General features: G+C 42.0%; 2 protein-coding genes across 5 annotated transcripts in view; one reads left to right on the plus strand and one right to left on the minus strand.

Annotated features, from left to right (window-relative positions):
- Positions 1 to 4,860, plus strand: part of LOC122396542 (ras-related protein Rap1) — a 36,982-nt gene extending 32,122 nt beyond the window's left edge. For 3 of the 4 annotated variants that reach the window (XM_043395061.1, XM_043395063.1, XM_043395062.1), the window contains 3 exons: positions 489 to 763; positions 1,206 to 1,487; positions 4,301 to 4,860. In XM_043395061.1, coding sequence (XP_043250996.1) covers positions 581 to 763; positions 1,206 to 1,487; positions 4,301 to 4,390 — 555 coding nt within the window. In that variant the 5' untranslated portion in view covers positions 489 to 580 and the 3' untranslated portion in view covers positions 4,391 to 4,860. The remainder of the gene's footprint in view (positions 1 to 488; positions 764 to 1,205; positions 1,488 to 4,300) is intronic. The other variant, XM_043395060.1, reaches the window with a different exon arrangement.
- A 1,153-nt stretch (positions 4,861 to 6,013) lies between these two features.
- Positions 6,014 to 16,505, minus strand: LOC122396610 (carboxylesterase 5A-like). Its single transcript, XM_043395164.1, has 4 exons — positions 16,350 to 16,505; positions 13,678 to 13,951; positions 9,367 to 9,476; positions 6,014 to 8,407 (listed from the first exon to the last, which is right to left on the minus strand). The coding sequence occupies exons 1-4, from the start codon at positions 16,503 to 16,505 to the stop codon at positions 7,085 to 7,087; spliced, it is 1,863 nt and encodes a 620-aa protein (XP_043251099.1). The 3' UTR covers positions 6,014 to 7,084.
- Positions 16,506 to 17,712: the final 1,207 nt, after the last annotated feature.

The following is a 17,712-nucleotide window of genomic DNA, read 5'->3' on the forward strand; positions in this document are numbered from 1 at the left end:
GCGTGCCTCCGGGCGACAGGCGAATTCTCTTTTTACACCTATAAATGTCGATTAACGGAATTTAAATTAAATCGGCACGTTTTCGTTTCACTGTGCCGCAGATTGGCGCTCGAATTGCAAATGCAACGTAATTGTAATTAAAAAAAAAAAAATTTTTTTTTAACGAAAGGATCTCTTCGTACGAATAAACACCACCTGTGTCTCTCGAGTTGCAACAATTTCTGTCTCCCAGGTTATTAAAAGTTGCTCCCTCGGTCGAATTAATGCAATTTTTGTTTCTCTGGTTGTCACAAGTCCTCTCAGGTTGCAACAATCTTGTTCCACTAGTTGGTCTCTCATTTCAGTTCCATGTCTCTGACAATGCGAGGAATAGTTTGGGTGTTCCCCTCTAAGTGGTCCAAACGCCACCTTTCTGTTTAACAATGTTCATGAATCTGATTGAATTATCGATCGACAATAAAGGGAATTTATTTCCATTCTGTTTGCAGGTCCGTTCGACTGAACCAACGAGGAGCAAAAACGTGGCAGATTCGGTGACCCCTCAGCTGTGACCAGGCGCACAGAGAATTAGGGCAGGGAAATGCGTGAATATAAAATAGTGGTGTTGGGTAGTGGAGGCGTAGGCAAGTCCGCCCTCACTGTCCAGTTCGTTCAAGGAATCTTCGTGGAGAAGTACGATCCTACGATCGAGGACAGCTACCGCAAACAGGTCGAGGTCGACGCACAACAATGTATGTTAGAAATCCTAGACACAGCCGGAACGGTGAGTTTTTCCACGTCTGCGAGCTACGTTCTCGCGGTTTCGTTGCTTTTCTGTCATTCATTTAAAAGAGAGTATTCCCGCTTCTTCTCGAGTTCATTTTTAGCCTGTTTCCAGTTATCAAAATATTAATATTTTAATCCTCTATAACCCAGCGTGACTCAAAAATCACATACCCATTATCTACGTTCTCTAATTCCGAAATTAATCAGTACAAAATGGCTGGTTTTATGTTTACTAAAATTTACCATCGAATATATAGCTCCTTATTAGTATATATCAATGTTGATATTGTTTGAGCTTGTTCAGAAACCGAACACAACTTGGGATATAGAGGGTTAATACTGCTTTGTTGCTTCAGAAATGTTTCGGGTCCATTCGAGAACAGAATGTTTGTTTGAGAGAGAGAAGCAGTGAATTATAAATAGGTTGTTTATCTTTCCAGGAGCAATTCACAGCCATGAGGGACCTTTACATGAAGAATGGCCAGGGATTCGTGTTAGTGTACTCGATAACGGCGCAGTCCACGTTCAACGACCTGCAGGACCTCAGGGAGCAGATCCTGCGGGTAAAGGACACCGATGACGTGCCGATGGTGCTGGTGGGCAACAAGTGCGACTTGGAAGACGAGAGGGTAGTGGGCAAAGAGCAGGGCGTCAACCTTGCCCGGTCATTTAGCTGCGCGTTTATGGAGACCTCCGCCAAAGCCAAAATTAATGTTTACGATGTGAGTAGAAGCGAGCTGTCCTCCTCACGGACCCGTCTGTCTTTTGTCCCTGTGGATGGTGTAGGTGTAACTTTGAACGGATGCTAATTCTCGGACGACAATAAGCCGACACTATACAATAGAATATATTGCACGATTCCTTAATGGAATAGAATACATTAAAAGCGACGACTATTCTCCCTTAAAACTTTGATTTTTCGAAAAATTGGCTTGGCAGAAATCGAGAAAACATCATCATTGTGCAGAAATAAGTAGCAAGATAAAATACAATAGATAGGAATTCTGCTTCTTGGGCTTCTAACAATTAATCCTAAGCGTTCTAGCAATCATCTTCGTGAGCAGTGTTATTAAATTTCTTTGTTATCCGTAACGAATGCTATAATTTTTTTTATATAATATGCACCAGCCACTTCCAAGGCTGCTGGGTGTCGGTCTGAATCATTGAAGTGCGCTGTCGGCGTACGAGCGACGCATTTGATTCGATGATTCGTGAGTTTTTCAAAATGGCTAACTCACTATTACAAAATAACAGTAGTCTGTTCAAGGGGCCATTGTTGTTTTCTAATTAGTGTGACGTGTGGGAGTTCAAGACCGTTACGAAGGCCGAGATATTCTAATTGAATGTGGGAATGCAACTGTGCTTAGTGTGGGAGTGCGGCTCGCCACTTACAACTCCCAGTCTCTAGCTTCTAACACGTTGATTGTGTGCGATTCCAACACGTTGATTCCATTCCTATTTCCATAATTGACTAATCAAGTAACAGAGAAAATGTTTCTGCCTTAAGAGCTCGATTTTAATTTAAAAACTCTGCGAGTCCATTTCAAAGGATATTTATTCTTATGATCGGGGCACTTGATATAACTGTTTTTATATTAAGCGTACTCCTACTCTCTTTAAATAATCTCTAAATGTTTTAAATGATTTCCCTATTGGCGCCATTTCTATTGCTCGAACCCCTTAAATCATAAGTAAGAGGTTTTACTGGCAATTAGTGTGGACTGAAATCTCCATTTTGCGTCTCAGGTGAAAGTATGATTCAACCGAACCGTATAGTTAAAGCACCCATAATTGACTGTCCATTGATTCCGTTTCTATTGCTCCAACTTTTTAAATTACAAAGAAGTCATCCGTAAACAGGTTAAATTTAAATTTCCATTCTGCGTATCCGGTCTAAAGTGTAATTCGACCGTGTCTAGTGCTCATTATACGCGTTGTTGGTATCTTACCTCCAATCCTTTTACAATTTCCTACACCAGGTTCTTGTAACACGGATTTTCCATGAAATTGTTGTTCTCGAAGTTGCCGTGAAACGTTGTTTTAAATCTCTTTCGTCTTCGAGAGTCTTCGAATGGGGATATTTGCTGACTGTAATGATTTGTGTTTCCTTCCAGGAGCGTGTTTTCCCAGGAAAAGCTTGTTTCTTTATCGATGCAGTTTTAAAGATTCCTCGTTGAACAGTACTTGGGGCAGTTCTGAATAAGTTCTCTTCTCTTGAGAATTCATCTCCCGTGCCTGCGTTTGATTACTTTTGTTATTTCGTTCTGCAATTGAATTGTGTAATTGGAGCACGGTTTTCTTGGTGGCTTTGAATGGGAAATACACCGCGTCGCTTTTGTCGAAAGCGCGACGCGGTGATTATTTTGTGCAAATAAAGGAAAATTGAATGATCCATGGAGTGTAATTGAAGGTCCACTTAGGAACGTTTGTTCGGGAACTATTGGAGGGTAAGATGAAAGTCAGGTGTAAACAGATGTGAACATTGGATTCGTAACAGTACGCAGGATAAATAGAAATAACAACACGGTGCGGGAACATGTTATTTTAAATAAATTTTATTTACATCCATGTATCAACTTTCACGCTGAAACGCATCTATAGAATCTTGGACACCGCATTCCTTCATTACCAATTCTCCTTTCTATTTATACAAAGACTTTCCCAGTTCTTAACACTCGAATCAGTTTCTTCGTGAAAACGTGGCTCAGTTTCTCTACTATCACGGCTAAAACGGAGATAAAACGAGTTCAACTTCGTTACTTCACGGATAACTTTCGAGAAGATCAAACTTACTCTCAGTTTACACGTAAAGCGAAGTTAAACTTAAATTAACCAAGGAGGACAAGTTTAAATCAACGACTAACGGTGCTTTACGAAATAACTGTTCCAAATAAATTCCATTCGCGTTCATCTACCCGTTTCACATTATTTCGCTGTGGCAGTTATACTGGATTGTTGCAGGAATTCCAGCATCGCGCTCGATTCTTAATTCCGAGGAAATGCCTGCCATAGAATTCAATTATTTTCCATCTATTCTTGGCCGATGAGTTGGATTTCATTGGAATAGTTATTCAGTTGTGGTAGTAAGATACATAATCCTATAATTTGAGTTCTTCGGTAGTACCAGCAAGTAAAATGGAGTTTTCTATGAAGTATTTCCAGTATAAAGAGCAATAATTATTTCATCTCAGCGCTGCTAGTTAAGCTAGTTAGCTAGTACATCTTACCTCAGGCTATTAACTGTCTCTTCAACAGTGCCCAATTATCCGATAGTTCATCAGTTCATAATTGCTTTGAACATATTATACAGACGATTAATAGTAGTTTGAGGCTAGATCTACTATTGTAGATAGCTTTATTGATAGAGCCGGCAGTAGATCCGAGTCAAAGCACAGTGATATTGCTCTTTGTACCAAACCTTCGTTCGAGCGACCATTTTGATTTTAAGATAGTTTTGAAGTTTGCACCAAAGTCACAGTATATAGCCAGCACACGCGACAGTATCTAACCGGTACCGTATCGTCTTTGGTTGCAGGTCTTCTACGATCTGGTGCGGCAAATCAACAAAAAGTCGCCAGAGAAGAAGATAAAGCAGAAAAAGAAATCGCTGTGCCTACTTCTGTAAGGTACAGATCTAGCAGAAGCCCATACTCTCCTGCGTGAACAAAAAATCCGGATATACCAGTAGAGAACAGGGGTTCAGGCGACTACGGAGCAAATACTGGTGACAAGGAGGGGGCTGACGGAATCACAAGTAAACAGAGACAACACAGTGGGGCTCAGACGGGGGAGTACGTATGGTCGTAGAACATCAGAAGGAAGGTGATAATGGAACACGGACGAATGAAGAAGGGGGAGAGAGAGAGGGTACGGGAAGAAGACGAGGGGAGAGACGAAAAGGGAGAGGGGGAGGGGGAGAGAAATAGCGAGGAAAAACTAATAATGTTGTATATACGTTGGTCCCGGGGTGGCTCGTGTGCACGCGCAAACACAGGCGCACAAAGAGTTTTAGTGTTAACGAGACCCCGTGGCGTCGGTTATCATTGTAGGAGTTTTGCATTAAAGAAGAAGACGAGGAGGCGGAAGAAAAAAAAAAAAATATGATTAATTAATGATAGTATATAAATATATATATATATTATATATATTATATATATAAATATATAAATATATTTAGGAGGAAAGGATGAAAAAAGCAAAAAGAAAATGTTTGGACGTGCGCGTGCGCAGGCCACCAGCCCCCATACATCGCCCGCCGCGCACCTCTCTCTTAAATATAATATAATAATTATACATAGACGGTACACACACACACGATGATTATTATTACTATTATTATTATTATTAATTATTATCGAAGCATCAAAATATTCATAAGTTATATCAACCGTTTGTTTCTCGAACAATATATGTTTTTTCTATATCTCTCCGTATTAAAGCAAATAATAAAAAATCTTTCAGTGAATGTTAAAAAAAAAAAAAATAACAAAAGAAAAAAACACGAAAAAAAAAAAAACAGACGAAAAGCCCAGGCTGGTTTTCCTCCTTGTTCTACCGGACGGCCCTTTTCCTTTCGTCGATCGAATTCGATGGAAGCTGGGTAGCGTAAGTTCAGTCGTTGCGCTGACTAAAATGATGGCCCACGTTGTTGCGATTAATACAGTTCAAGATTTCGAAATGCGAGCCGTGTGTTCCTTTGGATAAAATTCCAAATCAGGCTCGTGGGATGTTTAGGGATATAGCTTTCTTTGAAGCAGCGTTTCTCAACCTTCTTTTTGGCCCAACGCCATCCTCCTTCCCCACCCTCGAACTGCGTACACACCAATGCAAAACAATTTTTTATTGCATTTTAATTTAGTAGCTATTTGAAACTACGTTGTCCAAGATTTACGGATTGCTGAAACACGTAAAGATTCCCTGAAATGTAATATCCGAAATATAATAAACTTTCAGCTATGTTTTCCTTTTAATCGTGGCTTTTCCTTTTTTCTTCATTTGGCGGTATTATTTTACAAAAAAGCCACGATTGTGCGATAGCGACGCTATTGTAGATAATTATTACCGGAATTACCTTTCCTTTCATATGTTTCGAGTGGATGAAAATTTGACGCCCACAAAAGACGAACGGTTAATTTTGACGAGAAAATAATTTCTTTTTTTATTTTTCTTTCAGAAACATATATACAATATTTTTAGTATATTAATAAATAGTGATATACTTAACGTAAAAAGAATTTTTAATGATTATCCACTGAATACAGAAACGTTATTTATTCAATTCACTAATGAAAATAACATTCTTTGTGTTCGTTACGTTTCTATGAAAAGTTTCTGTATTCGGGTGTATCGAACGTTTTTATATCTTATATATTATTCAATCGTTAATAATATAATTTAAAACATAGTATATAAAGAGAGCATACCAAACGTATATGTGTCTTACAGTACGAATGTGCAAAGTACATTGAATTTACAATAGCGTCTAAACATTGCTCGCAATAATAAGTGACAGGTCTAAAAAAATTAAAAGTAAGTGCTTCAGCGATTCGACCTACATTGTTACCATCCCTTAATGTGTCCCCCCCATTGAGAAAGACTCAAGGAGTGTGCTGTCGCTCACGTTGAGAAACGCTGGCCCAAAATATAATACAGCTAACATTCAGAGATCTAGAACAGTATTAACACATTCACCCCGTAATTCCGGCCGATTTCAAGGCTTCCATCCCAACTACACATTGTTGAAGTTACTATTGTAATATTAAGATAGAAATTTCCTGAACTTAAACTACCTAGTTCCTCAGCCTTTCAATGAAATTCGTTCCCCATTAAGTGTTTTGAGCGTTTTGGTTGTCTTTACGACTAATTTATTATTTTCTTTTTGTAGATCGATAAGCGATGCTGGTGCATCCGTATTAATTCTGTATATTTAGGCCTCTTTTATGCACGCGTCAGTGTGTCGGAAACGTGATCCATTTTGTGCAGTATTCTTCCGCGAGTCTAACATATATATATATATACATAAGCCAGGTATCAAGACGGTTTAAGCAGAATCGAAACTGTGTAAAGTAGCTGTCTTAGCTAGCCTAGTCGAAGTTGCGTGACTAGGTATCTCAAACGTTAATACAAACTCTATCCTTGCACGAGCTACGTTTTAAAAAAAGTCCTCGGGACAGAATCTCGAGGCTCGAATGCTCGGTATCGCACAACAATAGGACCCCGTTCGTTCGTGTACCAAAATATCTGAATTTCAACAACGTTTGCGCAAAAGAGGCCTCTTGTTGAGCACATCCAAAGGACAATCTCCAAACATCGACTACGATTAAAGGCACTGCAACGCCGCGGCTACAACGAGACTGCTAAAGATAACGGTGCGAGTGACTTCTCGCCACGCGGTGGACCGACTGGTCATGTTGCAGCAGTTGTTCGTCGCTTCTTCAAGAACCATGGGATAGTACTCGTTCCAAAAAGCAAGAGCCTTGTAATCGATCGCGTTAGCATCGCCCATATCGAGGTTCTTGTCGATGATCAAGATCCCAGGCGCTTCTTCGGTGTACGGTTCCCATTTGACGATGGTGGAGGATGGATTTCCAGTCCTGGCAAAGTTGGCCAGCATCGTCATGATCGCCTCCGACATCTGCCTGTCGTTGAAGTTCCACTGAACAGGAATCCCAGCCGCGAAAGGCAGCCCCCAGACGAAAGGTAGCTCGAACATGTGCGGGACACCTGCCCATTCAGGCACGTCCTTGATGATCGCCTGCGCCTTGGTCCGATAGTCGAATCTGTAAACGAAAGCCTGCTTCTCTTTGGACACCTTGCCAGCCAGAAGAGTCAACCCAGACGCGAAGTTCCTCTCCGTTTGAAAGTCCAGGTATCTGTCGCGAATAACTCCTTGGTCCTTGCTCGGCGGATGTGGCTTGTAGAAGAACAGGACCGCGTCGGTCACCATTTCCGGCTTCGTCATGCACGTGCTGTTGTCGTCGGGGTCCTGGACCAACGAGTCGAACTCTGTCTTGATCAGCGACTCGAAGTCGCCAGAGGAGAGCATTCCATCGGCGTTCCCTTTCTCTAAGGATTCCATGTAAGCCAACGCTTGCTCGTTATTCGTGTAACCCACGAGCAACGGGACGGTGTTCAAGTTACCGTCGATTAACGCTTCTCTAGGATGCACGGGTAGGAACGGTTCCGTGGCGTTGTTGGTCTCAAAGTCCACTATTGGTCCCCAGGTCTCTATGTCGGACGATTCGCGGACCAGGATGCCCACGTCCACGCGACGCAGACACTCCATCAACGCGGTCGTGGGATGTCGATAACAGCCAAACTTCTCGACGATCCGGTCCACTATGGGCAGCTCGGTTTGAGGGGAACCGACGGAGTTCACCGCGTCGCCGCTCATCGCGATCGCCTTTGAGAATTTCCCTCTGCTGAGGGGACTGATCAGGTGCAGGCCAACGCTTATGGCGCCGGAACTGTGCCCGTAAATCACCACGTTGGACGGGGACCCACCGAAATGCTGGATCTTCCTCTGCACCCACTCCAGAGACGCGATCTGATCGAACATGCCATAGTTGCCTGGCGCCTCGGAGTCCGTCGTCGTGAAGAAGCCCAGGATGTTCAAGCGATACGCTACCGTCACCACTAATATCTACGAGAATACATCGCGTAATTAATAGTATCCACAAATCTGAGAACTAGACGTAACCTATCACCGAGCAATACGCGTCTGATGAGTACTAGAATTTTCCATCAGACGTGGAAAAACTTCAAGAGGAACAACCCTTAAATACCACTTATATACGATATACAAAAGTTAGACGGTGCTCACAAAAACAGATGAAGATTGAGCAAATATTGAGGTTAATAAGAATAACGGGTTCAAGAATTAGAAAACAAGTAGTATCGGCGACCATGGACAATCTGTAGTCCTCTAATGTCACAAATATTGAGATACGTACAAAGGGTTTAAGAATTAGGAACACGATACTCCCATGAACAAAGGAAGATCGAATTTTGAATACCACTCGTGAAATATTGAAAATATATCTAGATATTTCAATAAATAGGGACTCATAGTGCTCGGTTAATAATAGACAAAGAGTTGGTCCAATCGACACGGCCAAAGCCTAGAAGTAATAGAAAGATCGGAGTGAAATTTCCTGTACAATCTCGATATACCATGTTGTGTTTATAACAATTTACAAACTCCATAAATGCATTCCTTTAATGACGAACCAATAATCCTTTCATACTGCGATAGCCCGTAAGACTTTCATGGTAGGAGTTGTTGGCAAATGGTTTGAAATTAGCATTTATAGCCGTGTATAAAGCATGCATCATAGATGGACCGCGAACAGTGCAATTCCAAAGGTTGGATTTACCTTGGGAGAAAGTGGCACGCAAGAAACACCCTAATTTTGTTCAATTTTCTGTCGACTTTTAACGTTTGCCTCATTGATTCAGAATCAGAAATTCTTCCCAAGAATCGGTGCTAAGGTCAAAACGTCTGCAGTTGTTTCTTATTACTTTATAATGCAATAATTCGAATAAGTCGAATCGAAGCTTCACAGAAGTTGCAATTATTGGTGCTTTTGTTTATCAACTTACTTTCTGTTTACTGACAAAAATGGACGCGTCCAAAATTGCTGGTGTGCCAGTATTGAAGTCACCCCCATGAAACCATACCATCACTGGCCATACCTCGTCCGGTCGATTTCCTGCACAAATATTAATTCACGTAATGTAGTATCCATTCACATTTTAAAATATAATTTTACCTCCACACACTACTTCTTAAGAAGTATTTCGAAATTTTTTTAAAGACAACGCAGTTCCATAAATTGTTTAATTGTTACTTGAAGGAATACAGATCGAATTATAAATTCGTGTAAAAGGTATGGCCAGAGTCGTACGAAACCACTTCATCGTCAGTTCAGAATAGATCCACCCGATTGGCCATAGCATTTGCACGAATAAAAATTTATTGATATAACTTGGTACGTTTGTAGTTTGATGTGTATACTTTGAGGTAACAAATAAACATTTTGCATAATTATTTTTCAGCTCACCGCTCCCCCCTTTAAAAAACCACATCAATTGGTTCGCTTGAAATCGTTTTCTAAAACACTTGTCTCGTTATTTTTTTAGTTTAGAAGAGTAAGTAAGAAGTAGTGGACGAAGAAAGTAATTGCCGCCAACGAATTAGAAGCATTTGTTGGCAGGGAGATCGAGAGCCCTGGTTTTAAGTAAATTCGTCACCGAAGTAGTAAGTACCGTGACTGGCATTCAAGGAATTAATGGACTCGCATTCAGCCTAAATGAGCCTGCATTCGCGAATTCCGAAGATCGCCGAGCCGGCGTGCGTGCTCGCGAGTATCCGGTTCCGGTTAAACCGGTGAATCGATCGTGACAGAATTTGCATAGCGTTATCCGTTACTAGCGATGGCTCTTCTGAAGTTTGATCGCGTCACGGCAATCTCGAACCATGTAGACCCATTACGTAAATCCTGAAGAAGTATACCGGACATAGAATCTCCTAATTGCCCCTCCAAATAATAAAAATTGTCCGAGTGATCGATCGACTCAGAAAAAAAATATGACTTAACAATTTGCTCATATTTTGGATAGATTTTGGTCAACTTCAACAAACGTTTCACAATTACAAGCGACCTTGCTAAAAGAGCATCGTGAAATGCCGGAAGAACTGGTAAATAACACGATGGACAGTATTGCGTTGTTTGCCAAAGAAAACAGATTACTCGGGACCATATGTGTCCAAATAACACTTGTTTGCTATGCCAAACGGTAATCGTTCGAACGCCCCGTCCTTAAATAATTTCACCCTTTATTCAAACATAGGGTGCCCCGATCGTTTATGAATCGCGGCTGGCTAGCCGAAAGGCACGAGTCACGACCATCCCCCTCCTCGCGGTCTATGAATAATTGATTTCGACGATTTCTTCGACGTCCACGGGTCAGTTTTTCAAGCGTGCCAAGGTCGATGGAATTTAGGCCATTGCACGGTGGGGATGCTTTAGATGACGCGATAACGAAAACGATAGGCCCGTGCTAACAGGAAGTTTGGGGGTGGTCTTCGTTATCGGGACCGGTGCCGTCTGAGAGCGTTCAGGAATAGCAGCCTGGGGATACACACGCCCGCCACAACAATTCATTAGGGGTTTATCGCGATTCCACGCTGCACGTATCTTTTGGGCACCGTTTCTTGCGGCTGACAAATAGTTAGGGGCTATTACTTCTGACTCCCGACCGTGTAACAGGCTTCTGGAGAGTCTGGATATAGATCTTGTTGCTGGTGGTGCGGTTTGATCGGAGACCAGGGTTAGGTGTCTAATAAACTGTTCCACCGTGACTCGTAGACTATTAATTTGGAGTTTGGACAGTGTAACAGGCATACGGGAGGTTGGGATTTAGGTGTTCCTGGCCAAATGGTCCAAGTTAGATCTGGGTTAGGCTTCGTAGGTCTTATTTGTGGTCAGGGGATTTGATCGGAAGATTTTGGCTAGAAGCGTGTTAAAGATTATTAATTTCGAGTTTAGCCTGAGCAACAGGCTTCTGGGAAGTTTGGATCTAGGTCTAGTTCCTGGAAGGCGGTTTAAGTTAGATCTGGGTTAGCTTTCTAGGTCTTATTTGTGGTCTACGTTAGTTTGCATTAGTAGACCTTGGTTAGGAGTTCGGTAAACTATCTCAGCGTGAGTTGCAAACTGTTAATTTTGAGTCTAGGCTGAGCAACAGGCTTCTGGAAAGTTTTGATCTAGGTCTAGTTCCTGGGGGGTGGTGTAACTTATGTTTGGGATAGTTCTTCCCGATAGCTTTAACTTGATTTTATGAAATATAAATAGAATCTTCCTTTAATTATCTTAAATTCTTAAATCATGCGAAACTCGAGAATAGAATTTCTAAGAGCTTGTGATTTAGAGAGTTAGTCTAGCAGCTTAAACGGCATTTCGTTCGAGTGGATATTCTGCTTGAAGGCGTGGAAAATGTATGGAAAATTCCTGGAATATTCAAACGGTTGACCGATTCTGTCAGATTCGGCAGCGGTACGTGAAAGAAACAAAGGGAGCCACGGCAGAGAAAAGAGGGGGTGGTTTCGTGACCGGCCTCACCAGTATCTTAACATCTCGACCGACCCTAAAAGATCGCGTGCCACGACGTGCGCCAGTTACTGTTACTCTTACTCCTTGCTGTTTCTATATCGACCGCAGGTGGCTTGCGGATCGGCACGATTTCCCGATTCACATGTCCCCTTTCCTATTTTCCCCCCTTTTCAGTCACGGTTGACATACCTATTTTTCTTAATTCGCCTCGCTCTCTGCCGCTTCGTTTGAGAACTAAGATGGCGTGCGCCAGTTGGTTCTCGAGGGCACTAGAATCGAAATGATATGCTAATCGAATGGCAGGATATATTCAGAGACCAGGACCAAAAGTGGAATGTGCCATTTTAACACGTTCGGTGACCAAAAGCATGTAAAATAATCACAACTTTCTACATAATTTGGATCGAGATCTAATCCCTGGTTTTTTGGGGCCTTGTCGATGTAATTGTATCACAAGAAAGCAGGTGTTACAGAGCAATTGTTGGGTAACTAATAACGAGCAACGTCCTCGACCTATATTAGAGATTTATATAAATTGCGATATGATCAGTCACAGTTGAAGGTTATCGAAGATTATCCTAAAGTACGTTAAATTATATCATTAAACTCGTTGCCCTGATAGTGGTCCGCTTGGCAAGGGTGTAGCGTTTGATCTTGATAATCGTCGTGTTCTTCGAACACGGTGTGTCATACTGAAAGCTGCCGGGCATTTTTTCTATTGCGATAATTTCAGGAACCGACCGATAAAAGAGTCTAATCTTCGACCGAGAATGTTCAGTCGCTATTACCGCAATGTTTTTTTTTTGTTATCGATTCACCCAATGCAGCCTTCAAATTTAGTATTCTTTTACGATGCGCTATCTGGCAAGTGCATGCCACGAGATATCCAAAATTAGTTTTAAATGATGTTCGTAATGCCGCTATTAGTCGAGCCCTTAACCCGACATCCTTAAACAGCGAGATTAACGTGCTACCGGCACGCAGAGGTTGCATTTATTGTCAATTGAGAAATTGGAACAGGAAATTACTGCGGATATAAAATTATTGTTTATCGTACACTGGCCGTCGAAAGTAACCAAGGCACGGAGCTAGGAATTATATTACACCGTAGATTCGGCATCTACAGTTTTTATCGCGAACATAACTCTATTTAATTGTTCGTCCAAAAGTACGTTGAAAATGTATAATAAACTTTTCTCGTACCACGCAGCTCCGTGAAATATCGAGAAAAAAACAAGGAGTGGGGGACGTCGTCGGTGATCATCATTACTCGGTGTTCGCGTGCCCCGGAGAGTTAAATGTCAGTTGGAAGAAAACGTTGTCGTGCCGAATATCGAGTACTTTCATCGGGTTGTATTATCAACGCAGGCGAAAATTACGACTCCCCACCGGTCTTCGTGTGAAACGAGCACCTTCTAGCTTCTGAGCGCGATCGTAGGGTTTCCTAGCCGTCGCTAATGACGCGGTTACACTAAATGACTAATGAAAACTACACGGACGACTTATTTTCGACGATGAAAAATAAGTTTGTTCGCAAATTACGATTCGTTGAAAATCCACTGGCTTTCACGATGAAATTGACCGACTTCCATGTATTGTGTAGGGAAGGAAAAACTAATTCTGGGTTAAGGGGAACCGTGACACCACGAGCGAGGGTAATCGTGGGGCAGTGACGAGTAGTTTTTGCTTAGTCATCGACTTTACCGAGGCTGACGTATGTTTCGGTGCGATTCGTAATTTCTTCCAGGACTAATTACCTGCTCTTCGTACAATACATGTCATTGTTATTGCTTTAACTTACCGACTGGTACGTAGACGTTTAAGTAGAGGCAGTCCTCGCTGACTCCAGGGTCAGGCTGATCGGGTGGTAGCAATTTCTTGTAATGCTTCTCGTGCAGCTTCAGTCGGTTCGTCACTTGTTGGCAGGAGGGTGCGAATTGCGTGGCATTTCGTATTCCGTTCCAGGAAGGAAGGGGGTCCGTGACAGGTGTGGAGAAACGTAACTTACCCAACGGTGGTTGGGCGTAGGGTATCCCCAAATACTGTATCACCTTTTGACCGTGACTTATGGATACCTGGAATGGTATACACATATTGCGAATATGAACAATAGTAACTGGAAACCTAAAACATACACAGCAATCCCTAATCTTCCATCTTCGATCCAAAAGAATTGAAGGCAGCGAATTCAAAGAAACACAGAAAAAGTCCTAGAACGTTGACTATACCGAAGGAATCTAAACGCGAGACAGGTGCTCCGGAAGACCAAAGGAGTTACGTATAAATCCTCGATAAAAAAAGCTATACCTTCAACAAGCTTTCTCAACGATAACCTGAAATTAACACGTTAAACGCCACGCCGGCCCCTAGGGACTTTTCGTACTTGTGAGACTGAACATTTAATTTAGGCTAGAACGGTTTTTGTTTGGTCAATGCTTTAAGGAAAAGAATAGAATGCTTAAAACATTAATGTAATTTATTAAAACAAGGTAAACAAAAGTGAGGTTTGTTTGTACACTGATTACAGAAGGTTGTAACCGGAATATAATTCGTCCACGAAATGGGATCATTGATTCGTCGAGACAAATCAATTGGATGGTAATATTTTTTAAAATTTTCGTTCAACTTGCCGATAATTGGCTGAATTTTATACAATCAGCAAGCATTCTCAAAATAATCTCGAATCGGTTCCTGCTTATTACTTTGTGTGGGGATCGATGATAATATAAAGGATCCATGGACCAGTATAAAATTTGTGAGTGGCCCGGAAGTGTCTGCTTTATACCTGACTGTGGTGTCAACGAAACGGTACGTAAAACCGGCGTGGCGTTTAACATGTTAAACTGGATAAATTGCTCATGTGTATGGTTAAGGGTAATCGTCTAAAATTACCTACAATCAGAGTTTCTGGCTACTTAGATTTAAACTCAGGTTCGAGAACACCTTGCAAAAATTGCTGGTTTGCCTGTACAGCGAGATGCAATTAAAATAACATTACTTATGTCTCCTAGTTTCACGTAGTTTTTATCTAAATTGCATTCCCGTTTTCGACAATATAAAGGAACAAAGGAATGAAAAACAAATCGGTAGATGAGCTACAAAGGAAAATTCGAAAACGTGAACAAAGAACCATATAAATTGGCTGCATTTATATTTATGGTATTTACATTAAATATCGAAGCTTTTGTACCAAAATTAATCCTTTCTGACTAACGATGTTAAATACCAGGCGACCACATATGTAAATGATTATTCGTCGATCGATAATTGCAAATATTAAAAAATAAACCAGCGCAGTAATCGGGGCGTTAGGTTCTCGATATAGAAATTTGTTTCTCGGGAATATAAGGATACGTTAAAGGACACGATTATACTTTGAAATGAGACCGAAATGCCGCAGTTTGAAAACCTTTAACCGCATTTTCCTAATTGCAAATTCTCCGTGACTCGAACACCGTAGGGAAAGGAGAAAAAAAATCTATAATATTAAAATTCATACAAGTCCTCCCTGGTGTGTATATTCATTGTGCATGATATCTGCATACACTTAATTCGAACAATTGAAACTTACGGCGCTTGCATGTTTTTGTTCGGCGCGGGTGTATAAAATATCAAATAATTATTCAACTTGTGAATTTCTTGCTTCGGTATTTTCATATTAGACAGTGATATATGCGTGTCGGTTGTATATCGTTGAATCTTACGCACAAAGGGTATAATAAATTACGAGCGAATGCCCTTTGGCGAAACAGGTATGGTTCGAAAGAAATGCAAATCGAAGAATGAAATAGAAATACGTAGGAGAATATATTGCTTATTTGAATATAACAACAATTAGTTGAACGACGCGGTTGCAGAATATTAGAAGTTGTTGTTAGTTTCCGTTACCAACGTTAGTACTTTTCCATATTTACGCTTGTCAGAACCGAATTATAAAGTAACGATCTTTAATGGCGAATTCTAAAACTTCGCCTGACAGCTCTGATTTATCGCCCCCGCGCACGTCGACGCGAAATAACCGAATTCTGGATTGTTTGAATCGCCGAAGAAACTACTAAATGCCACGGTATTTAAGAACATAGTTGGAAAGATTAATTGCACCACAGAATCGTTGGCCCGACATTCCGAGAACCGAATTGTTTAAATCTTAAAATTGTTTAGAGAGAAAATTAAACGGTTTAAATTTAAAGAACGTTGGTAAAAAGATTAATTACCTAACATAATTAGTAGCCAAACCGTACTTCAAAAACCCTTTTCCAACACTGTTCCACGACAAAAACCAATAAACTCGTATACACCCTGCAAGGGATGCATTTCATTAAAATCTACAACTTCGAAGGGACGCCCGTGCGAACGAAGAACCACCACGTTCGCGAGCCAAAAAGCGTTTCGTTTAATCGCATAGCAACCATATCCATGGGTGGCACCTGGACGGGGAGTAAGAATGGCAGAGATTTGAATAAATTGTCGCACCTCCTTGCCAGCGACCGTTCCTTGGTCCGGAATCTTGACCAGAGGCTGCTCGCGTCCCAACCCCTGTTTCGCGTGGGTCCACTGCGACCGAACGACCACTATCCCGGCGAAGAAACGCGGGAGCAGAGCGAAAACCAGCCACGCCGGACACTTCATTCTGCAGACTGACTGATTTGCTTCGGAAACAATCGGCGGTACCCCCGAGGTAGCCTCTCGGGTCTCGGTTCGCCGTTGCGTGACTCCAGCCGACCACCCTCGGCCAGGTTCTCCTCCTTCGGGTAGCTTCGAAACGACGGGGTGGAGGTCGAGGCCTGCACTCTCTTGCCCTGGCTTTCTTCGCCCCCTCTGACCGGGCCACCCTTCCTGGTCAACACACTTTGTCCTTACCGAGTCGTACGAATCAGCGAACTAACGCAACGCATGCTAAAACCACATACAATGCCCGAAGACCAGAGTCGAATAGAGAGATTTAATTATTATCTTTGGTTATACTATTGACTCTCTCCTATTTTATCCAGGTGTTGTTTTCACGGAGCAGGTAAAATAATCACGGTCACTGTTGAGGAGTATCGTCTCCACGAATCCTGAACGCTGATCGTCTTGTATCCTGGAGTGTAAAGAGTCTGTGATAGTCAGCACATTAAAAACGACCACTCAGGCTATTACCAGGTCGCTGGTGGCTCAGGTGGGAGCCCAAAATAGCGGTCAGAGGTAGTGACGATGTGTGGTGTGACACCATAGATCGTTGGAGGACTGGGCCCATCTGTCCCCTGAGATGGACGCATAGCAAGGGCGTGGAGGGACACTGTTGCAGTTACGGGGTTTCCAGTGTCCCTTCGATACGCTTAAAGTAGGTCACCGTAGGGTTTTTACCTCCAGGGCTTTGGAGAGTTCATGGAGGATTGTCCCTACGTTAAAAAATAAAACAAAAGTCTTGATCAACCTTTCCATTTTCCTTAATACACTTCGCCTCCTCAAGATTTCCCCTTTGGATACTTAGAATCCAATTCTTCCTCGGATGTCGTTTTCGCAGGGCAGTCATGGTGAAATAATCATCGTGACTGTTGGGGAGTAGCGTCCCCACGAACCCGAAACGCTGACTGGCCACCATGACACACAGATCACAAGTGAAAGTGTCAAATTCGAATGATCCATTCAACAGTGCATCCGAGTGTAATCGGACAGCATAGTTGACGGATCAGAAAATGAAACCCTGTTCAGTGATTAAAATTGTAAAGGATAAATGGAAGTGCAAAATTAGGTGTCCAAATCCTTTGGTATGGAGTCTTGCCAGGAGGCAGATAACATACTTGCGATATCCAGCTCACAGTAGTATAACTCAAAAAAGCCCCGCCCCATGTCA

This window comes from Colletes gigas, unplaced genomic scaffold (genome assembly GCF_013123115.1).
Source record: "Colletes gigas isolate AHSC1104 unplaced genomic scaffold, ASM1312311v1 Colletes_gigas_Sc00007, whole genome shotgun sequence".
Lineage (NCBI taxonomy): Eukaryota > Metazoa > Arthropoda > Insecta > Hymenoptera > Colletidae > Colletes > Colletes gigas.

Excerpts from the sequence above, each read along its gene's own strand:
- LOC122396610 (XM_043395164.1), bottom strand. The coding sequence starts at position 16,505 with ATGAAGTGTCCGGCGTGGCTGGTTTTCGCTCTGCTCCCGCGTTTCTTC. Across the intron at positions 13,952-16,349 it reads GAACGGTCGCTGGCAAGGAG|GTATCCATAAGTCACGGTCA; the intron begins GTGCGACAATTT and ends ATACCATTCCAG. Across the intron at positions 8,408-9,366 it reads TTTTTGTCAGTAAACAGAAA|ATATTAGTGGTGACGGTAGC; the intron begins GTAAGTTGATAA and ends GTATTCTCGTAG.